The sequence below is a fragment of the Camelus bactrianus genome, chromosome 7, assembly GCF_048773025.1.
Source record: "Camelus bactrianus isolate YW-2024 breed Bactrian camel chromosome 7, ASM4877302v1, whole genome shotgun sequence".
Lineage (NCBI taxonomy): Eukaryota > Metazoa > Chordata > Mammalia > Artiodactyla > Camelidae > Camelus > Camelus bactrianus.
The window spans coordinates 14,401,743-14,426,157 of NC_133545.1; the positions used below are offsets into that span (position 1 = coordinate 14,401,743).

At 39.3% G+C, this 24,415-nt stretch overlaps 1 protein-coding gene across 3 annotated transcripts in view; it reads left to right on the forward strand.

Moving 5' to 3' along the window:
• DGKI (diacylglycerol kinase iota) overlaps window positions 1-24,415 on the forward strand; it is a 396,321-nt gene that overhangs the window by 234,329 nt on the left and 137,577 nt on the right. For all 3 annotated transcript variants that reach the window (XM_074366970.1, XM_074366972.1, XM_074366971.1), the window contains 7 exons: window positions 1,844-1,957; window positions 3,422-3,559; window positions 6,559-6,637; window positions 14,959-15,014; window positions 15,865-15,927; window positions 20,047-20,120; window positions 21,537-21,648. In XM_074366970.1, the coding sequence (XP_074223071.1) occupies window positions 1,844-1,957; window positions 3,422-3,559; window positions 6,559-6,637; window positions 14,959-15,014; window positions 15,865-15,927; window positions 20,047-20,120; window positions 21,537-21,648 (636 nt within the window). The remainder of the gene's footprint in view (window positions 1-1,843; window positions 1,958-3,421; window positions 3,560-6,558; window positions 6,638-14,958; window positions 15,015-15,864; window positions 15,928-20,046; window positions 20,121-21,536; window positions 21,649-24,415) is intronic.

Here is a 24,415-nt window from a genome sequence, read left to right on the forward strand (position 1 = left end):
AATGAGGGCATAATGAGCAAAAGGTTACATTCGGACACTGGAAATTCCTGTCTTTTCTGACCTTTCTTTGTTGGTCTCCAGGCCAAAAGGTGTGGCCCCTTATCAGCCCAAAGATTCCTGCTTTTCTTTCTTTGCCCAGGGACCCCTGGTGCTAACAGGACGTACGTTTTCCTGCATTTGGCTTGTGCCTCTCCTTTCTGCCCAATTCCTGCCATTTGGCCTGTGTCCCCCTTTCTCTGCTCATATCTAGCTATCTGCCTGCTCTAACGAGGCCACGTCTGGAACTGGGTTTAGTTCTTTATTGAAAGGCTCCCTCCGCCAGAGCGGCTGAGAGTGGCCTTTGGTGTGTGACAAACCTAACTTTGAATTGAATGCCAGCTCCACGAAACCAATGATGTGACATTAAGGAGGTTCCCGAACCTTTCAAGTCTTGGTTTCCTTATCCACAAAATGGAGATGAAAATCGTGTCTGTCGTGGAGTTGTTTTGAAGTTTAATAAGATAATTCATTAGAAGACTTTGCTCAGGGACTAGCACATAGAAAGTAACCAGTATGCTGCTCTGATTGTTAACGGTAAATTCCTGGAGAGCAGGCCTTCTGCCTTACCAATCTTAGTCTAGCTCACTTCTCTTTTTATTTCAATTGCTTAGTTCTGTGTTTTATCTATAGTAGTGTTTAATGAATGTACTATTAAAGTACAATTTTTTTTAAATTAAAAATTCTCATACAAATTTAGAATGCGTACATGTCCAAAAATTATTTAGCTTTTTAATAAAGGAACCAGCAAGATAATACAGCTTATTTACTGGAGAAAAAGAGGAAGACGATTATGTAGTTTATAATAACTTTTCTAAATTTGAAATAAAATTGGTTTTTGCCTTTAAGGGTGAATAGAACCATAACCTTTAAAGTAATGCGGTTTTCTCGGTATTTCTGCCTCTACAGGACAGAAATCCTCCAGTTAACCTACATTTATAAAGTTCTTAGATAGGCCTGTGACACTGCTCTACAATGATATTGTGGGGATATATGCAAGCTTTCTTTTTGCTATTTCCAAGTTTGGGGTAATTTTTCTAAATAGTTATAAGACGAAACCCAAACTATTATTTATCTTAAAAAAAAAAAGATTAAACAGGAATATGATTCTAGGATATAAGTATCTATTTTCTGCCTGAACTTATAATAAGTACTAGATCTATCCATAATTATGTTTTCATAATGTTTCATTAAGGGGAATATCGGGCTATTTAGGAAAACACTACTAATTTCTAAGATGATACCGGGGCGAGTAACCATGTAATGAGTACTTACATGGGCCACGCACCACACTGAGGGCTTTATACACATTTTTGTTTAATCTATAAACAATCTTGTGAGCTAGGTATTATTATCTCCATTTTGAAAATCAGATAAATGAGTCTCAGTGAGGTTAAATAATTTAACCAAGGTCACAAAGCCAATATGAGCCAGAATTGAAATGCAGGCTAAGCTTGAATCTTATGTTTTCTGCTGTAACCTTTGTATGTACTTCCCTAAATTTTAAACCCTCCTGACTTTCAAAGCAGCTCTCTGGTTAGACATAACAGCTGAATGGGTCTGGTTTTGCTTATATGATAGAGCATGTGCAAAATGGTTCTTTTCCCTAGAAGAGAGCTGCCATTTTGAAACTGCTTGAGTTAAGGGGGCCTTTGTGTTCCCTGGTCACTGGATTAAAACATGCATGTTTTAAAGAAAACTAAAACTATTCTACTTTGCTCCCTTTAAAGCCTCCTCTTCTCAGGTTGTCTTCTTTGTAACTTATCTGTCTTTCTTATATCTCTTCTGGCCCCCACAATGCCTGTAGGTGGGCTGGATCCTTTCCATTCTGGACGAGCTGCAGCTGAGCCCTCAGCCTCCCGTCGGGGTCCTTCCTCTGGGGACTGGCAACGACCTGGCTCGAACTCTCAACTGGGGAGGGGTAAGAGCTGCTCTCAGGGGCATGTCATCAAGAAACAGGGTCCCCAAATCCTCAGGTGATTTAATGGAAGAGGAATATGCCACTGTTGTCCAAGGAATAAGTTAAAGTTGAGAGTCAAGGTCCCTGTGAACCATGGTTTGATCTGGTAACTTCTTCAGTTTGAACTTATAGTCAGCTAGAGAAAAGGGAAAGATTTAGGGGAGGAAATGGGGGTTAGTACACAGGCCTGGGGCTTTTTGAGGTATCCACTAAAACTCAGAGGGTGGGTTGGCCTCAAGTCCTCATGTTAAACAGTCACAGAGACTTGAATTGCTCCTGAGCCTCAGCCCTGGCCAGACTCTCGAAGCTGGTGCAGACTTAGAGTCCTTACTTCGGAAGAGTTATGGCTTTGTTTGAGCATTTGGTTTTCCTGGACAGTGTTGTCATGGTTGTGGCCGTGCAGGTAGCCAACTGTCCTTTTCACCATGGAGCCAACTTCAGGCAAACGTACTGAAGGGAGTTTACCTGCACTGCCAGCTGTTTCATCATCACCATCATTATTTCTACAGTATTATTACTGCTATTTTTACAGTACTAACAAAGTAAGAAGACACAATATGCTAACATTTGCTGTCATGCCAGCTTTTTATCTGCTCATAAGAGGCCATTACCTGGGCTGGGCTCCATGAAAATTATCTTCAGATATTAGCAGATATTAACTTGGCTTTTGGATGAATTAACCTCCCATAGGTGACACTTATGGTCAGATATTAGCAGTTGTTTATTTTGGGTGAATTAGCCTCCCACAGGTCTTTTTTTTTTGTAAAGTGTATGTTGCGTAAATAATAAATATGTTTATATAAAGCAGCTAATGTATTGTCGTATGAATTCCTCTTATCCACATCAGCGACTTGCTTATCCTTAGTAATCACACTGTCTGTAACGTGTGCTCAAGGAATAAGTAGCTCCCTACCAGGGCTGTTCCTCAGTCAGACTTGCCTGAGGTCACAGAAGGAATGGTGTTTCACTATAAAGTTAGGGAGAGGTGAGTGAAATGGAATGTCAAAGGAAGAAATTGTCTATCAGATGCCACCTTGATTCTTTTCCCCCTTTTCCACCCACACTTGTTCTTTGTATCCCTCAAATTTCTCTAGTGGGGGAGCCTGGGGAGACCTGTTTTTACTCTGATAAAAATAGCCATCCAGCGTGGCTCTCAAATGCCTACTGGTGACAACTAGTTCTCGGTCCTGGCAAAAGTAATTCTTCAGCTCAGACCAGCTAGGGTTAGTATTTCTGTGCACATTACCTGTGACTCTTGTCTTAAAAATCTAAGTACCTAGAGGAAGACAGGTTACTCTCCCAGCCTTGCTAATTGCAAAATAAACAGAGAGCCGTAGCAGAAGGGCTCTGCCTTGCATGAAGTCCCCTTGGCCATACTGTTTGCTACTCCCGACGGCAATGTGTGTTTTTTCTTTGATCCCTTAGGGCTACACTGATGAACCTGTTTCTAAGATCCTTTGCCAAGTAGAAGACGGGACAATTGTACAGCTAGATCGCTGGAACCTCCACGTGGAAAGAAACCCAGACTTACCCCCAGAAGAACTTGAAGATGGCGTATGTAAGGTTAGAGAGCTCTTTCTTCAGCAGAAAGGAACCCTGGGGTATCTGCCTGAGCAGGAAGTACATTCCTGGCTGGAGGGTCACATGCTGATTCCTTCCTGTGAGGTAACAGGGTCGTGTTTGAGTTTATGGCTATTAGGACTATGAGAATGACACGACCCAAAGATCCTGCCCTTAGACTTCTAAAGACTAAAATTTCCTATCTGCTTCCACAGCCCAGAGAGCTGTTCTGGGTCCTCAGCTTCCACACCAGAAAGATATATATCGATTTTCTAATCTTTCAAATTCATTGCAAACTCTTACCCTACGGTAAGATTAAAAAAAACCCTATGGTCTGAAGAATCAGGCATGTGGTCTTTCAATAGAAAGATAACCTCCTGAGATTAATGGTCTGATATCAAATATCTCTGATGTTTAAGAAGCATGAACTAAGCCAGTTTCATCCCTCGGCTGGGATGTGAAAATGCCTGAATAATTATGTGACTTCGTGTTTTCCCTCTAGTGATTAAACTTTTATTTAAACCTAGACAGACCAAGGGACAGAGTTGTACTGATGCTCATGTGGAGCTTCCTAGGAGCATTTGGCTTTAAGTTCTGGCCTCAGTTTCAGATAACTGTGATAGGTTGCTGAGCAGCTGCTTGCTTCATATTGCGTTCCACTTCTATGGCAGTGTTTTCAAACTTACGTTGCATAAGAATCTCCGGGGGTGCCTTCCGAAAACACAGATCACAAGGCTCCATCCCCAGGGATTCTGATTAAGTAGATGCAGGGTCAAGGTCCAACCATCTGTGCTTTAAACAGCATCCCTGCTACGTTGGATTATGCCGTTGATGGAGGCCAAGATTTCCTAGTTGTTTCAGCTTTAAAACCCAGTATCATTTTATATCAAATGAATGCGCATTAATTTATTAGCACCATGATCCTGACCAATTCTGAAAAATGTTCAAGTTTCTTATTTGGCTAAAATTGGTTCAGACATGTTTTGTCTTATCACCAGGTTTTTTTTTTTTAACCTAAACTTTAATCGAGAAATTGTAAGTTTTCTAGTAGATACCATGATTGCTCAATTGATCTTGAGTTCATAACATCACAATGTTGTTCAAACAGGCATCATCTTGGGATATAAGATGTCTTTCTGATGTTTTTGACTGACAGAAATGGAATAGAAAATAACTAACGTACAAAGAACTGTACCATATGGAAATTTTAAGGTCCCGTCCCCACGAAACTTGGAATGCTTAGGCCCCCGACAGAAATCTATGTTTAATTCTCTTCCCAACAGCTTAAGGAATGGAAAAGACTTCTTGGTGGAGCCAGGGAACATTAATCCAGATAATTAAAGGGCTTTGAAAATGGGTTTTTGAAGAGACATGTAGGAAATAGGGGCAATTTTTCCTGGAAAATGTGAATAAGAACTTAATAACAGACTAGATTGTGACGTTATTTAGAGGATGGTGACCAGATGTTCCCCTCAGCTCTCAGTGGCTGCTGGGACATGGGTTAGGACTGCAGCCAAAAGAACATAAATGGTAGAAATGAACGTATCTGTGCTTTTGGCAGGATCACCCGCCCTTGCTGTCATTACTAAGGGCTGGTGTTTTGTTTAAGTGCGGGAACTGGACATTCTCAGATTTGCAGCCAGGAGAGTGAGACGTGGTTTTGGCATCGCTCTATGCGCCTAGCTGCCTGTTCTCCGGTTGGTTGTCACCACTTCTAAGGGCAGATGTGGCCTCTGAATCATTACATGCTCTGACTCAGCCTTCCACGGAAGGGTTCATCCTTTATTCCCACTAGACACCCAGGCAATCCGATTTCTTGCTCTCTGTGTTAATATCTCTCCCGCTCTCCCTCCAACTCATCCTCTCATTTCATTTTTCTCTCAACGGGGCAAGAGCCTCACTCTAGTCCAGCAGAAAAATCTTACTGATTAAGGTGCATGTGAAGCCCTCAGTGAACTTACTTTTGAAACCTGGAGGCTAAACACTTATTTCTGATAGAAGAGAGGTGCATTTCTGTCTGGAGGGAAAACCTGATAATTATCTGGAAACATTATCCAGGCTGAGATCAGTTTACCTCTCTATTTACTTGAGTGTTTATCTTCCATTCTGAGTTGCAGAAGGAAAAGTGAAAGAACTGCCATTTGCCTTCTAGCATTTTCCATGTGTTTTTCTAATTGTTCTAACGTTGCACCCAAGCCTGAAAATCCTGTTAATTTTGTGGTTTTAATGCAGGACTTTAGGCTACAAACTCTATTCTTTCCTTTGCTCAGCTTGTAGCAGCAACAGCCCAAGACCTAGAGGACCCTGGGGAGGAAAGCTTAAGTTTGCGTGTGTCTGTGTCTGCGAATTTCACAGTCATATTAAAGACATAAGATTTGATAGACTAAATAGGAATCTTCATACTGAAAAATACACAGACACACATATGTTTATTTTTCTTTTTCTTCTGGGTTGAGAATAACTGACTTATTGCTTATGTGACTTTGGTAAAGATTTATAGTTTTTGAAAATAAGTGAAGGGTAAACAAGTTAACTTATTCATTTTAAGTTGTAGTATTAATATACTGAACGTAAATTCTTGAGGAAAAGTGCATCCACTGATTAAGAAGTTTAGACACGATGCTTCGAATTGAATTTACTTTCTCGTTTCGCTTAGTGAATCACTCTGTGTAACTGTTACAAAAGTGCATCCCTCAGCTTAAGTCAGTTCTCTTATTACAGCATCTGCAAGAATGGCTCTCATTTAATAATTTGTATTTGTTTTTCTATCCTTTGTTTCCTAAACTATTTAAAATTCTTGGGAGTATCATTTGAGTTGAGCTTTCACTGAAAAATTAATTCAAAAATCCCTTGTTCCTTCTACATAGACAGCCCTACCTTGAGTCATGTCTGATCTTTCTCCCAGGACTTGCCCCTGAGACAGGTGTCTGGCTTTAAGTTTTATTGTTCTCTTCTTGCCTGGTTATGCACAACTTTAGCTCTACCTTTCTTCATCATTGCAGCTTCCTCTGAATGTTTTCAATAATTACTTCAGCCTTGGATTTGATGCCCACGTCACATTGGAGTTCCATGAATCCAGAGGTGAGGACAACGTCCCATTTCCATCTCCCAGGGAGGAAGTTTCCAGCAGGTGTTTGCATGTTCCCTTTGTTTGCACATCACTCACGTGTTGACAGTGTGCTTCAGTGTTGTTTTATTTTAACCTTCATGGTGACACTGGGAGCTGGCCAAGATGGGAACTTATTACAGGCAGTACCCTGAGACCTAGCTGTTTAGGGTCTCAAAGATGATTGAGGACAGGACCAGATGTTGTGCCAGATGTTGGGACTGCTAATCTTTAGATCTGACTAGAAACTTGGAGGCCAGTGAACTCCTAAGAAGTGATAAAGAGAGAGTCTTTCGTTTAAGGCAGTAGGATACTCACAGCTTCTCAAACCACCAATTTTTAAAGTTCATAACTTTATAACCAGAGCCATTGAAATCTGGTAGCAAAACATAAAAGTCTTCCGTATGTGCGTGAGAGAGACAACAGGCACCTTAGAACAATGGAGGGACTGTGGGTGGTTTAGGTGGGAAGAAAAGGGCATGCATGGTGTGACTGGACTAGGCTTGAAGGTGCTGGGACTCTCCACTGCACAAGACGGTATGAATGAGCCTGGTGGTCATTCCAAGTCCTAGAAGAGATGGAGTCAAGATTGGGGGAGCAAAACAATTTTTGAAAGAGAAATAAGATGAAATAATGACATGTGGGTTAAATATTTCATCAAAATTTTCTTATGCCATTCAGAGCTGAGAAAGTGTAGGGTTTTGGCTTATGCTTTGAAGCCTCGGCCCCCTGCTCTCTTGGTCTCTCCTCATCTCTCTCTCTCAACTCTCTTATTAATATAACTGTACTAGACATCTGTGTCTATGCCTGTAACTTGACCCTTGTGGATATGATAATATGTAACCAAAAGAATGCTTGGCTATAGGTTAGCAAGTAATTTGTGAGATAAAAGTCATAAAGCAGTGACTGTTTTACGTTCCCCCTGCCCCAGATTCTGCAGGAGCCTATGTGGTTTTAACTCACAGAATTTGAAATACGGAGTACAACCAACTGTTCAGACTCCAGTAATAATGCAAGAGAAAACTATGATTTTAAGAGTTAAGAGTGGAGCCATAAGATGAAGGATGTTACAAGACAAAATGAAAGTGAAGTGTAAAACTGTAATTCTCTTACGGAATTCAGCAGTTTTGGTAGACTTGGCATTCTTGGCTTTATGAGGATTTGAGGGTCAAATGCTGTGCCAAATAAAAGCAATACTGATTGAAGAGAGAGTCATGGTTTTCCCTGATTAGCCAGAAAATCACGTAGAAAGGTTGGTTGATAGCAGAACCACAAATATCAAATACCCAAATCAGAAGCACCACCACGTTCCCCACCACCACCACCCCCGCCCTGGACAGTTCTTGGAGGTGTGATATTCAGAGGGTCCTATACTTAAAATCTGTTGTCCTTCCTGTGTTTAAGGAGAGTTAATTTGAGGAAGTAAATGGGTATTTTTTTCTTCATTTCTTACCCCAATTTTCCCTTCATATTCTCTAGAAGACTTTGGATCTGGCTTCCTAATAAAAAATCTTTGGGTTACTTAACAATATTTGTAAAGTAGTACAATTATCACTAATGCATGAATCTCCAAAATTAGACATCTTGGCCTGAAAGGAGGCCTGCATGAGTAAGGGGCCAACAATGAGCTCATTCATGGGAGCCCAGTGTTTCATTTAATTCATCTGAAATTTGTCCTAAGGATGCATTTCCTTGTACTGTGGTTAAACTTCCATGCCTCACAGTGAGAGGGCAGCAGAGAGGGACATCCAGGTGAAAAGACCAGGTTTAGAAGAGAATTCTGGTGGGAAAGAGCTTTTTCCTTTCCTTTCAAACTATGAGACGATTTCATTTTAGAGAGGAATATGCATATTATTGTGGTATATCTCTGTATCCATAGTTTTGCATCTGTGTGACTGTAAAATAATTAGTGAAAAGATGCCAGGCATTCATCTTTGAATACTTTATTGCTGAGACTTAGTGTAAGGGCTTTCCTGCAATGGGAGAAGGAATTGCAAACATTTCCCCTGCAGGTAAGCCTGGGACCCTTGAGGAAAAACAGCCACTGAAGAGCTGACAAGGGAGGATTGATGTGGATGGAGAGTAATGAGTACCATGTTCATGGAGAGGGTATAGAGATGGTACACAATGAATATCCACAAAATATTGGGACCAGATTTGGTTGATATGCCTGGACTAGAGTTGTGAATTTCTCAGTATCTGTTAGTCTGTTCTTTTTGCATTAAGTGAAAAAAAATTATTATTTATGATGAAAGGTATAATTATTCAAGCTATTTAAAAAAAAAAAAAACTATTTTCCGTTTATTTGGATTTTTCTCATATTTTTACCTGGATAGTCAAGCACTCAGGTTCATCTGCAGAAAGAAAAGAAAGATAGCAAGAGGTGGACTTATTTATTCTTGTCAGTAGACAGTGAGTGACTTTTCTCAAGCGACACGTACCATAGTGGAGACTTCAACCTATTCTCAAATACAGCCACTCAGGGATTGAAACTTCATGACAAAACTTGTATCAGTTGCCATTACATACTTGGAGAGTGACTCAAAGCCTCATCATGAGAGCCATTATAAAAAAATGAGCTTGCATAGAATAACCTATTAGGTATTATTGAAAAAGATACAGTACTTTAAATTGAGAATTATGCTAATCCATTTACATGGAATGGGTAATAAATCTCACTAAGGCAGAATCTTGAAAAAAATTAATTGCAGAAATACTTTTTGGCGAAATTTGGCAGCTGTGAAATAACCCATCAAATTGACATGGAACAAATGCAGACTTTTGCATTACTAGTGATATTTTATTTCTTTTAGAGGGGACAATGAAAATGACATTTATTTTGAGACAGTATATTAGTGGCTTTACTGTGTAAATACTTTTAGAATTATCAGAAAATCAAGTAAGGAGTGAAGATAGTCTTAACAATTTGATTCTGAATATAAAGAATGCAAGCATTTGAATAATTTGAATAGAAAGAAGGTATACTTCATTTGATTGGAAAACAGATGCTTTTAAAATTTTTCTCAAAGTGGCTGAGCCACGCATGGCTGAACTGTCGCTGCTTTCATATCGGAACATGCAATCGTTTGGAACAGAATTTAGAGATTTAATAGGACTGGTCATTTAATTGTCAGTTGGAGTCTTGCCCAGTACTTTAATCATTATTGCATTATGACAGTGCTTGAGGAAGTACATTGAAAATATTCCAATCTATTAATATATAGCCATGTTAACAATGATTATAGTTATCAGGTAGCAAAGCTAGGTCTCACTCTGCTAGCTATGTGAATTAGGTTGCCTTTTTTTTTTCGGCCATGAAGGATATTAAACACATCGAAACTTCTTAGTCTGAGATTGGATGCTTAAGTTTTACTGCTTCATTGAAATTACTTATTATTCAGAGGATTTGAACCTTATGCTACAAGGTCAAGGAAATACAATTATAACTCTAGAGGAGTCAGCATTTAAATTTGATGTAAGATTTACTGTTTTCACTGAATATGCGGAGACAGTGCAGATCAGCATGTTTCCAAGGATTATGAATGTTTCATGATTGATACGGAGAACTGACAGATTTCTTTAAAAAGGTGTTATTTTCAATGGATTGCTGAATTTTATCATCCCCTTTACTGTAAAGGACCCATTGTGCGGCTGTTGTCCAGGTAGTAAGACTCAAGTACAGTTTACCTTGAGAAACTCTCACCGTCCAAGGTTGTCTGTCTGTAACCTTTGTTTCTGTCTTGAACCTCAGCGTGGCATCTACTCATCATTTAAGACTCAAGTGTACTTGCCTCTGGAACTTTTCTGATCATTCCCTTTATGTGGGACCCCCATTTCATATTATATAGACATCTTTGTATGGCAGATACAAAATGACATTTTATTTTTCATTATCAGAACTGTCTCCCCCACTTTAAACTCCATGAAGGCAAAAGACTACATCCTATTTATTTTTATCGTCCTTGCGCCAAGTCCAATGGTGTCTCAATAAATATTTGTTACAGGAATGGAATGTTTAATTGGAGGATAGACTCCATCTATAAAGAGGTAAATAAAAGTAGGAGGGACTATACAGTAAGGGTAAGATTGGTTGTATAGGCAGTGAATTATACAGGAGTTTGGTGGGGACTCTTGGTGGGAGGAAGGTATCAGGGGAAGATTTCCAGAAAGGGTAGTAGGTAACATGGCTGGGAGATAAAGAAGGAGTATGATATAAACAAAGTAAAGTGGGTGAGGGCATTTCAGACAGGAAAGAAAAGTACAGAGGGACAAATGAATTTGTGATAAAGATGGGTTAGATGACCCATTAATACATAATGAAAGATTTTTGCAATGGTGTTAGAAAAATGAAGATAATGTTGGTAAAAATGCTTGTCCTTAATGGGCGATGATGTTGGAAGAAAAGATGTTTATAATGGAAACCATTTGAACTGAAGCTGGCAATGTTACTGTAGGCATAGATTTTGGAGTCATTTATGTATACATAACTGAAGTCTTAAGATTGTCTAAGTATCCAACGCAGAGAATATGGAAGATGTGTGAGTTATATGGGGTCCAAATTGCTTATTGGTTTTTATAAACATAGTGTTGAGCTTATATTTACTAATATCTCCCTAACAGGCAAGACCAATTATAGACAAAAGAAGGATTTAGGATCCCATTCTAATGGGACATATGTTACTGTGTTGCCTATAAGGATGGGATGAACATATTAAAATAATGGAATGGATTATACCCAGAGCCTCATCACTGTTATAAAAGGATTACATCCAGAGCCAAATCATTTGGATGATTTAGATGATGAGGTCTGGGAAGTCTGAGCTAATGAGATTTAGAAGAGATTTTTGGCTTTTGAGTTAGTACTATAATGGGGAAAAGACCTTTGGGGACCTGGGAAGGGGAAGGAAGGAATGTGTTTTTCGTATGTGAAAGACGTCAATCCTGGGGGCCAGAAGGTAGACGATAGTAGGTAGGATTTTGGTCTCCATGAACTTTGCCATTTGGTGTCATAGTTGTTGGTTATGTCATTTTACATAGCAAAATGACTTTGCTGATGTTAGTAAGTAGCCGACCTTATGATAGGAAGATAATTCTGGATTATCTGAGTGGGCCTAATGTAGTAACATGAGCCCTTAAAAGCAAAAGTAGAAGGTTGAACAGAGAGCTCTGGCAGAAGTCAGGCAAAGTGTGAGAAGGACTTGATGCACCATTATCTGACTTGGACATTGGAGGGGACCACAAGCCGAGGAATGCAACCTCTGGAAGTTGAGAATGAACCCTAGCCAACAGCCAGCAAGAAGAAAGAACTTCATTCCTGTAACTGCAAGGAAAAAGGTTTTGCCAACAACCTGAATGAGCTTGGAAGTGAATCCTTTCCTGACCCCTTGATGTTGGCCTCTTCAGGCCCAAAGCAGATGACTTAGGAGAGCCCAGTCCACACTTGGCCTAGAGAACTATAAAGCAATCAATGGATGTTTTAAGCTGCCCAAGTTTGCAGGAATAGAAAACTAATACAGTTAACGGTGGTGTCCAATCAGATTGTAAACAGGTTAATGGCATAGCCACGGGCAGTGAGTGTTTGGGTCTCACCATCTCACACCCTGTTCCTGTGAAAGAGGAGGACGGGCCGTCTAGGAACTGCAGCAAGAAGCCATGCGTACTCCACTCCTGGGGTCTTGGGATACTTTAAGTATTATTGGCATTTCTTGAGGATGGTCTTCAGGATTTATCTCATACCAATGAACGAACACAACTTCCTTAAGGAACAAGAGCCCTTCAGCTTTTTTACTGGACCTTTCCCAGTTCTTTATGCCCATTTTCTTGATATAATTGGGGTCTACATTCCTTGGTCTTTCTCAGAGTCATGTTAAGTCTTATACAGACACATAGATATATTCAGTCATTTGGCCCCATCCTTTGAATGGCCAGTGAGGAACGACTGAGTACTGTTTTTGAAGGCTATCCCTTGGTTGCTTATGGCCTGGCTTCTGCAGAGAGTGGCAAAGCTCCAACACACTAGCAGACATCTCTTTTAGCTACAGCCAACCTTTGTTTCTGAACCTGATTTGTGCTTGGGATAGGGTGGCTATAAAAATGGAAAAAGGGTCCAATTGCCAAGGCAGGCTCAATCTGGGAGTCAATAGTATAATATACTATTATGTTATTAGAGTAGCAGAGAGGTAACAATTTACATCACATCTTTTCTACCCTCGAAACCAAAGCAGGTGTATGACTCCCCTACCTCTTTATTTTCTATCTTTTTGACCCCTCTCAGACGTCTTGTTAGAGCTCTAGTTTTAGGTTTACTTATTTCATTGAATTTTACCTAGTTAAATTACATCTGTTTTCAAGTGTGTGAATGAAAACACCAGAAACGCAGTTTATTTCTTAATTTTATTTGTCCTTCTTTGGTCTTACAGAATAATTTTTATCTTTTGAGAAAAAAATGTATTTCTTTAAAGGAAGAAAAGCTTTTTCAGTTCTTCAAGGCTTATAGGAAAACTCCATAGAGATGTGAATATTCTCCAAACCATATATTATTTTTTTAAAAAAGTAAATATTAATAGTTGGTATGTGATTCACTTAAGAGCTGTGAACATTGATGCTCTGAAAAAGTTCTGTGCCAGAACTGTAGGTCCCATTTTCCACTTCTCCTTATAAATTGCTCAATAGCTAGATCTGATTTTGTTTGTTTTAAATTAGGGACTATGTTCATACAATAAATTTTATAGTAACAGTTATTCTCATTTTGCCTCTGCCTCCAATAAAGCAAGAAAGAGTTAATGTACCTGGAAATAGTATCTACCCAGATCTGGGTCCAAAAAGACCAAAACAACATTGTCATTCAGCTGCTAAATTTATCCTGAAGAAAGCCTGGAGTGTAAAAATGGTCAACTCTGGGGCCAATAGATAGTGAGAATCAGGGAGGCAGAGCATTTAGGACCATTTTTATCTTCTTTTTGTTTACTATATTCTATGAAAATAACCTTTTACCTTTTATTTTGTTTCTAGGGTTAGAATACTTAGCTGGTAGGACAGAGTGCATCTCTAAGGAGAGGTCTGCAATACAGAAACCATAATGAATAAAAGTTCTCAAGAGTCAATTTACAAAAATACTACCTTTTTTAAAACCTGTAGTTAGTTTCCATGTCATATGCTAGCATGTTCTAATAATCATGAGGATAATCTAATAATCATTTGTCCAGGATTGTTTCCTGAGATTTTGTAGCGTTAAATCTGTCCAGTCTGTGTGAACTCTTGCTACTTTCCTTCATCTAGACAACAATTGTTAGGACTCCCATTTAAAAGCAGGGTGGGGATTTGGAGACTTTCAGCCAGCCAGTCAGCTGTCTAGTGAGAAAAGACCTAGTCCTGAGATGGGATTAGTGAACATATGGGACAAAAATAGCAGAAGGCGAACGTTTACCGTGTGTCCCTTTGGAATGTCTTGGAATTTTATTAGAAAGAATGTAAGGAAGTAATACTTCGTTTGGGGATTTTATAATCCCTTGAATCCATGTGAACTTTCTCTGATGCATATTCTTGTTTAATCTTTTTCTGGTCCTCGACTTGTATAACACCCAGGAGCAAACTCAAAATTAAACCGTTTGTCCGAGTCTTTGCTGTCATATGCCCTGAGTCCGTTCTGCAGGTCTTCTCTGTGTATCTATAAAGATAGATATTTTACGTATCTTACATACCTTCACTAAGTCAAATGATTTTTCCAGACCTGTCATAAACAAGAGTACAGATGGCAGTTAGGAGTTTTTGCAAAAATGTGAAAGCAAATTCCTCATTCATTTTTATCCAAATTCCCCTTATTTAATTACATTTGGAAGCTGCGTTCATAGTTCATGGAAGCCACGTCCTGTGGAGGACAAAGGAAATAATTACCCCTTCCCCTCTCTCACCCCTGCCTTGTATGCCTGCCAGCTGTCTATTTTGAATAGGGTCCTGAGTGTCTCAACTTTTAATGTGAATGTGAATTACCTGGAGAGCTTGTTAAACAGATTCCTAGACCCAAGCCTCCAGAAATTCTAATTCAGTAGGTTTGAGGTAGAGCCTAATAATCTGCATTGTAGCAAGCTCTCATTTCATGCTGGTGCTGCCAGTTTGGGGCTACACATTCGTAGCACTGGACAACTATGCCAACTGCCTGTAACTGAGGGGACAGTGATAATGAAGCTGGTGGGTCTGTGGGATGGGGAGGGAGGAAAAGGAAGCAGAGGTGCTAATCTAACTCACCACCTTTAATGAGGTCTCTGTAACTATACTATTACTTTTTTCCCTTTCACAGAAGCAAATCCAGAAAAATTCAACAGTCGTTTTCGAAATAAAATGTTCTATGCAGGGGTAAGTATATATTTCATTTTTTAAGTATTACATATCATTTGATACTAGTTCACTGATGGTAATAAAGATGCTGACTATACTATGCTAGTAATTACTCTCACATCTCAGATGTTTACCTGTGGGTCTATATATGGTTACTGTTTAATGTCTTGGTTTAAGAATAAAAGTAAGTATCTATTTCTTAAGTTTGTTTAAGTTTGTGAAAAACAAACATCATAGCCAATCTAGAGAATAGGGAAATTGGGTAGACTGAAAGATGCATGGCAAGTCTTGGTGAGAATGTAGTTTTCACAGTATGCACTGACATTTGGATAAGAAATTGACAAAACATGGGAAGTTTTCCATGGAAGTGTACATGAGATTAAGGGCTCCCTTCTTTTTCCTTTTCCTCCTACTCAGGGACATCCTGGGATGTGAATGGCCAGAAAGGGAAAAAAAACAGGGCTTCCAAAATATTGACTTTAAAAAGTATGGCTTAAACATTGGATAGAGGGCATCAAAATTAAAGGGGGTGAAACAAGATACTCTCAGTGGCAAGTTGAAGATCATCTGATGGACAAAGAAGGGGGTCAGGAAAGGGAGACAAATCTTCAAACTGACCCTTAGAATTATCTACTTTTTCACTCCTACTGCGAGCTTAAATTTTATTACAGGTTACATTTTGAAAACAGAGAAAGATTTCAACTTGACAGCCTCTGCTGTCAAGTAACTTTACTTTGGATTTAGCAAAAGGAAAACGTGTTTTATATTTTTGCATAATTTAGAATCCCTGGGACCTAACTATAATGTAGAAACAAGGACTTGGCATGACCATGTAATGAATTTTCTTCTTTCTTTCCTTGTGGTACAGGCAGCCTTTTCTGATTTCCTACAGAGAAGCTCTAGAGATCTATCCAAACATGTTAAAGTTGTCGTAAGTATTGAAAGTGTTGACTCATCTCATTCGAATGGAGATATGATGCCCCCACAACATGAACCCCAAATACCAGTTTATGTACTTGGATTAATCAGTGGGCTGTGTAGAACTTTAAGGGAATTAAGTTTAGTTTGTTCAACCAACATTTATGAGCATCTAGTTGTGTATTGGTCACTGTCTTAGTTGCTTGGGATGACGTTAAGTAAGATGACTGCCTTCACTCTTGGAGAAACTCAGAGTTCAGCTGTGGGGAAGGGCGCAGAGCTCATTGCAGAACAATGTGATAAATGTTGTTATTCAGCTACTTACGTAACACACTGGTGGCACACAGGGAGAAATGAAAAGTACCCGTGGTGCAGTCAGGGAAGTCATCAAAAGAATGATGTTGAACTGGGTCTTGAAGTAGAAAGAGATGCTCACCAAAAAAAGTGTCTATTTCCAGGATGTCTGAGGGGTCTCCAATTTTAGAAAAATGCTTTGATTTCATTATTTTGTGGTTACTCACTCTCCAGCGTAGTCCCAGTTCTTAAGGGGGATGTGTGTGTGTGTGTGTGTGTGTGTGTGTGTGTGTGTGTGTGTGTGTGTGTGTGTGTGTGTGTGTGCGCGCGCGCGCGCGCGCGCGCTATATTTCTTCCTGGGTCTCTATCCCAGATTTTGGGAACATGCTTCTTGGAGGCATGGGAGATGGGAAGTCATCTTTTCCCTAGGAGATATATTTTACAATAGCATATAATTAATTATTAAGAAAGACAAAATGTTTCCTTGCAGTAAGCAAGTTAAAAGAAGGAATAAATGTGACTTTGTTGCATACTTGTGTAAGTAAAGAGAAAAATGGAAGACAGAGAAAAATATATAGATGGGGAAGAAAGGAGGGGAATATACCAAATGCTTGAGTTTATCATGGAATAAAGAATAGCATTTGCGACAAGAGGGGATAGGACAAAAGATACACATGAAAAATAGAGGAAAATATATGACCTTAAACTAATGGGCTTACAGAGGAATATGGAGGAGCCTGAGAGGATACAGATAAAATTTGTAATCACCAATGAAGCACATTTGAGACACAAATCTCCTAAATCAGGTGAAACAAAGACTTGACCACCAACAACCCTTGGCATCAGTTTCAGATGTTTTCATTTTCATGCAATACCAACGAAAAGCAAGTGTCCTGTGTTATAGCGACTCTTGAAAACTGAAATACTGTGTTTTTAAAGCTAGAAAGGCACATGGTCCCTTGAACTATGAAGATCTTTATTTTGATAAAATGATGGTTATTTAAATCGCAGCAATCTTGTATCAAACTTCCCCTGTTTCTTCAGCTCCCTGCAACCTAGCCAAAAGTAAACTTTCCCTCTTCTTCCAGTGTTTCTCACATTACTAGGAACATTTCAGTACCTTCCCAGAGAGGCAGTAAGTGGGGGGCAGAGGCCATACTGAATGGTGTTTACTGTTTAAGTCAGCTGGATTAAAACTAAACTTTGGGGGCAGAGTATATGTAGCTCAGTGGTAGAGCACATGCATAGTACGACGCACTAGGTCCTAGGTTCAGTCTCCAGGGCCTCCCTTTAGAAAAGAAAGAAAAATTAAACTCTATATGTCTCCTAGCCACTGGAGACTTTTCCCCCCCACATCTGGTCGTCTTCTGATGATAAATGTCTCATACATGGATGGCTGTAGAGCAGGGATTAAAAGAAGCTTGCAGAGAGGCCACAATGGAGCCAAAAAACTAGGAAAGATGTGAGATCAGCCAGTACATGTAATATCCCAGGTGGACTGGTCTATGTAATTTTTTTTTTTCAATGAGGAGGAAAAAAACTAAGTCTAAATATTTGGGATTCAGTCCTACGTTTATCTTTAAGGTATGTGGCTTTGGGGGAAATCATTTAAGCTTTCAGGTTTGGTTTTTTGCTTGTTTTTGTTTTTTGTTTTTTGTTTTTGCAATTAAGATACTCTATATCCTCTAAAGTCATGTTCATAAACCAGAACTCTAAAGCTTAAACCTAAAATAAAATTAGGATCATTATTTAATTCACCTTTATTCATTTCCTATATTATGTCCAACCAAAATTTTTTTTAATTGAAGTAGAGTTGATTTGCAATGTTTTGTTAGTTTCTGGTGTAACAACACATATATTTGAAGCCACAATTATTGACCATTGTGCTGTGACACAGAGGGACACAAGGATATTTCTACATTGACATCACTGTATCTTTTCCTGAGTATGAGATGAAAAGGATGGGGGCTTGGCTAGAGCAATTTGATGTATGTTGAACAGCAAACCGTCTTATCTTTGCCCCAGGGTGGAGCCAGTGTTTCTGGGGTAATAGTTAATCATCTCTCACATAAATGTAAAATGTGTGGAAGAATACTGTGTCAAAAAAAAAAAAAAGGACAATAATGAAAGCCTACACACAGCATATCTTGCCCTAATTCCCATGTATTCTTGTTGTTTTGATTCATCAGTACGTGAGCTTGTACACAGGAAGGTATCTGCATGTGAATATTTTCCTTTGCGTGTGTTTTAAGTAGGGAAAAAGTTAAAAATTTCTGTTCTAAAGAGTTGTAAAGTTTAAATGCAATAATATGTAAGAAAACTGTAAAAGCTCAGTACACTGTAGGGTGCCCATCCTCAGGTAATTCGATGAGTTTCCAGAATCGGATGTGTTTTTTAAGGAGGAAAAAGTAGACACGTTTTAAAAAATGAATTCTCTTCTAAATACAGTAGTATGAGCTGTAGTTTTTTTTCCTGTAATTCAACAGTACTGCTTTGCATGCTATTAACGTATCACATGCTATTTTTAAGTTTTAGTTGCTTACAACACTGAAGTTTGATAATTTAAGATGTTGATTTTTCTTTTCTTGCTGGTAGAGCCATTTATCAACTCATTTCAAGCCCTTCAGTTGGGAGACTTCATGTTTGCTTAAGTATCTGAGAGTGTTGTAAAAACACCTTCAATTAATGTCTAGAATTTGATTCCTGTGTAAATAACATCTGGAAATACTTTGTTTGTCGAGGATTGTAAGATTTCCTGGAAACAGTTTATGAGAGGGCTCGTGAAAATGAGGCTGCGTTCAGGGCAGCTGGGAGAAGGATGAGTCCTCCTTGACCGCTAGTGGAGTCACAGAACCTGGGCTGAAACGCCCCCTGAAGAAATCTTTAGGAATTGGCAGGGCGCCTGGGGATGCCCCACCCTCTCTCCAGAGGAGAAGATGACGGGGGATGAGGGTGTGAAGAGAGCAAACAGAAAAGCAGGCTTTATACCTTCGACATTGAGATACCTGGAGTCACGACTAGAGTGTTTCTCTTTTGGCTTTTGCCAGTGGAAAGTGAGAAAGGGAAATGAAAGACTTGTCTTTGGTTAGTCAGAGGGCACTCCTGAGGAAAGCACTGACCCGTGAGGGGGGCCATACACAGAGGTATTGAGGCCAAGCCAGCCTAAGGCCCTCGGAACCCAGGGTCATGCCCAGCTCCAGCAGGGCAGTTTATCTCAGAAGATCAGTCAAAAGTCTGTAAGAGATTAAATTTATAAGAGCAAACCACTAATGGAGATAATACTAATTTATAATAGATACTTTCTTTAAAAAATATGCCATGTATATTTCTTTTAAACAGTTTTCAAAATATTATGTTCAACGTTTTCAAAATACAAATTATCTCAAAAAAAAAAACAGGTAAAATAAATGGTTATAAGCATGACTGTTGTTTCAATCAGATGACTGTGGTAGAGATTGCTGCAGCCTTGACATGTGCCTTTATCCTCTTTATTCTTCTAAGCATTCATAAATCCTAATTTCAGTCCTACAAACCTCAATGTCTAATAATAATCCAAGGTTGAGAATGATGATGGATCCTTTGATTGTGAGGCCAGAGAAAAACATGTTGGTCAGACAGCAGCTTTGTTTTTATGTTAAATCAAAATAAAACCAAGACCTGAGCCCAGGGTCTGGGACAGTTATAATCAGAATGAATTTTCAATCATAGTAGCGAGCGTCTCCTTCATCAGAGACAGGGACAAGGGGGAAGACCATGGTATGTGCAGCTGTCAACCTGGTTGTTGTTGAGTCTTGTGACTACTTCAAAACCCTGGCTTTCTGTGCTTTGATTGTTTCAGTGTGATGGAACAGATCTCACCCCAAAGATTCAGGAACTGAAGTTCCAGTGTATAGTATTTTTAAATATACCCAGGTAAGCTCTGTTCATGTTGTTTCCTTGGCATGATGTAACCTCTGTTTGACCTAAGGTTATCTGCTTTCATTATAGAAAATTTCCAGGTACAAACAATGAGAAACAGCTACCTTAGTGGCTTATTAAGGATCTCCGGATTGGATCATTTTGTCCTCCTACTTGGTTTTAGTGTTCTCTGTGGTGTTTTTGTGTGTGTTTGACAGGCATGGTCTATACTTACCCATCCTTAAGAAACCAGGTAGCCCTCTTGAACATCTTAGTTCTCAATTACTGACCCGCCCTACCCCATCACCCCCCAACAATGATAGACTTGAATAAATCCCTGTTCTCAGTTTCCCAAAAGCTGTTAGGAAACCATCCAGCCTGATTTCAGCATGGAATTCACTCAAAATCATTGCCAGATGATGGCTTTGAAAAAATAGGGTCAATTAGAGTCGCATTTTCTAGCCAGGATCTCAACTCTCTTTGGTACTATTACATACCTCAGGAGAAAGGGGTATTTAAGATTAACTACTCTCAAAATAAGCATATTATCTCAGTGGCATAAAATTAGACTCTAGGCTCCCAAGCCAAGATTTTGGAAGGGATGGATCTATGACCCTTTATTTGCAAACCAGACAATCAGACACAAAATCCGCAAATACGTTCTATTTAGACTGAATTTAGTTTAAATGAGAATTGTATGTAAATCTATGGCTAAGAAAACATATTACAGTCTCCTGATTACTTTGGGCTATGCTCAGTATGGTCCCTTGCAAGTATTTTCATCTTAGTTGTTTAAGTTGAAGGCCTAGATTCTCAGGAAAGGTTTTTTATTAGCTTGCTTTCATTTTTTTCCTCTTCTCCTTGCTCTTTTTCTTCTTGCTGCTACTCCATCCTTCCCTTGGATTCTGTTTCCTCTACTTTTCAATTTTATTTTCCCTTCCTTTCTAATATCATTCCTTTGTCTCATCCCTTTTTCACTCTGTCTTGTTCAATTACCTTCGCTCGTCCTGGATACTTCTTACCTTGACTCTGTATGTGCTGTTGAATGCTTCCCCAGCTCACTTCCCACTCCCTTTCCTATTGGCATGTATGTCTTCCTCCAAGACCAAATTCTGAAACCACCTATTGACAACTCATGGTATATCATAGAAAGCAGGCATGTATGAATTATAGGGTGAGAAATACTGATAAATAATGAATTAGGGGAAAGCTGGGCACCATGGCATGCTTTCGTTGTAAAGTTTTGACCCATTTTCATAAATTGGTATTTGGAGATGATAAATCCATTTTCTTTTCTATTGAAAGGTGTGAACCAAGAGTAGAAAGCTGTTTTTGTGTGAAATAAACATTGGATCTAACTATCAGTTAATCCTTAATGGTAATCATGAGAGGACTGGAGCAAATTTAATTGTTTTTACTCTTCCCTTGCAGATATTGTGCTGGCACAATGCCCTGGGGGAACCCGGGAGATCACCATGATTTTGAACCTCAGCGTCATGATGATGGTTATATTGAAGTCATTGGATTCACCATGGCCTCTTTGGTGAGCAATACGTTCTGTTTTACTGAAGTGAAATATATTTTAGTCATGGTTAGAGTTTATTCATTTTCCAAGACTTTGGTATAATGTTCTCTCCTGGCTTATCAACTTACAAACTTTATGCAATATAGAGTTGCTAGGAGAAGACAAAAACAAAAAGTAATTCTTCACGTCATTAAAAAAAAAATTGGTTACATATTTGTTTGAACTTCAAAGATAAATGAATATTATTTGCTCATTTTCCTGATTAATTGTCTACCAGAATGTAATGCAGAGTATTCATGCTAATTAAAAAGCATTATGCCACAGTCTTTTCCCAGCATTGATGCAGAAACCTTGCCATTTGATATTTATGGTTCACTGAGGACTCGAGTGTTTAGGGAAAAAGGAAAGTGGTCGTTTGATTCATCTTCCATCTTGTCTGCTTAAGCATAAGGTGGGCATCTTCATTATCACAAAATACCTGAATATTGAAAGACATCGTTGTTGTGACGTTCATGAATATTTAGGTGCACAGTATTGAGACCACCTTGTTTTAATTTTGTTGCTGGCATTAAAAAGGTACATTTATAGCATAAGGTCAATTTCAGGCAGGTTTTAGCTGTGTGTTCCAACTTACTATTGAATGAGGAGGAAAACAACTAAAATTTTTGCTTATCATTTCATCTGGTGTGAATCAGGCCACACTGTCAGTTTGTAAAGCAAATTAAAATAAATCTTCTCCTTGGACTTGATTAGCACTTGGTTTGTGCTTCCCCTTTTGCCTCAAGGCAATAAAGTTGTATTTCTTGTTTGAAATGACTGAAAACATCTCTCTCACTCATCTCGTGTATTCATAATGACTTCCTCAATCACCTCGAGTTAGTGAGATTTAACAGCATAACCAACTGTTATGATGGCGAGACTGTCCATCACCTGACATGGCGATGTTGCTTGCCATATCTGCCAGCTCTAGAATGAAATGGTTGTTAAGTGTAAAAGATTGTTCTAGGAAAGATCTCATTTTCAGGGATGTCACTCATGTAGAGCTCTTTCTCTTGAGAAGTCTTTATGCTAGTTAGGGGTGAAGATTCAGCCAGGAGCAAGTAGGGCTAAGTTCAAGTAGGATATGTGCAAGGGAGAGTTCCTGGAGGTGACCAGGAAAGCCCCAAACCTAGTCATGTGTGTTTTACTCATTGATTTATTCACTAAGCCAGTGAAGACGTGTTGAATGTTTGCCATGTGTCAGAGCTTCCTGGTGCTGACTGTGTTGTAGAAGGCTGTCAGGGAATGTCTAAGATGATTCCTTGCCTAGGTTTGGGAGGCCAGGGAGAATATTAGACACTTCCCTATTGCTCTCAGGATCGAAATCTAAATCTTCACTGAAAAATTGAGTTTCTCTCTGATTCTCTATCCTTTCCCACTGCCCACCTCACTTTCTAGCTCATTGCCTCTCAAGTCAAGTATAACTGAGCATCTCTTGCTTCCTTTGTACCACGGGGCCATTGCATATGCTGTCTCAATCTAAAATGTTCTTGAACTCTTCATCTTCAGTAACTTTTCAGTCTGTATCCATGTCAGGTTCTTTCTACAGTCTTTTTTGATTTGGGTTGTTTTTGCTTACAATTATATAAAGTCTGAACAAGAGGGAGATGGCAGACTGAAACTGGGTAGTTAGAAGTGAATTTAATTGAGAGACTAGGTTTTGTGAGAGGCAACAATGGATGATGGTGTATTCCTGAGCTAAAGGTGCAAAGGCAAGGGAGCAGTCAGCTGTACCCGAAAGAGAACTATTTGGGAACAACCACCCGATAGGAGTAGTGTTTGCTAAGTGAAAGCCACCAGCCCATGCCAGCCTGGCAGAGAGAGAGCCGGGGACATAATTACAGTTCTTGCCCCCCAGATCTTCTGCTGTTGCTTCCCTCTGGTGAATTCTAACAGGAGCCAGAGGACAAGGGAGCCTTTAATACAGTCTAAATGGGCCAGCCTCACAGGGCAAAAAGGAGGGCAGGGAAGGGGTGGGGTGCCAGGTGGGAGTGGCAAATGGTCCGTGTCCATCCCTCCACTGTATCTCTGGTACACGGCAGAGAGCCTGGGACCTGGAATTGGCAATGAGGAGATGTGACAGAATGAGTGGATTTTGCCAGGAGGACAATGGGACTTGGCCTTCTGGAAAAAGGAGAATTCATACACTTGGAAGATTGAGAGCTCACAGTCCTCTGTGGAAACTAGGATTAGTTTTATGTAGCTGAAACGTAGATGGAAAGCGGGGGTGGTGTAGGTGATGCTGGAGAGGCAGACGGGTGAGGTCACAAAGTGCAGCATAACATTTCCACTTTGGAGTTTTGACTTTGGAGAATTAGTAAATTTGAGTTCTTAAAATAAATATTTGTTATAGGAAAAGTTCAATATGGAAGAGGTATATTGAACCCTCATGTACCATCACTTGGCTTCTGTAATATCAAGTCATGGGCAGTCTTATTTCGGTCCCCACCTATGATCTCCTCTCATATTATTTTGAAGTAAATCCCAGACATTAGATCATTTTACCCACAAATATTTCTAAGGGTTTCTTTTTCAGTTTAGTTGTTTTTGTTTTGTTTTATTTGTTTTGTTTTTAGCAGGGGGAGGTAATTAGGTTTATTTATTTAATTTTTTTTTTAATGGAGGTGCTGGGGATTGAACCCAGGACCTCAGGCATGCTAAGTATGTGCTCTATCACTTGACCTATACCCTCCCCCAATTTTACCCATAAGTATTTCTGAATGTGTTATTAAAAGATAAGACTTTC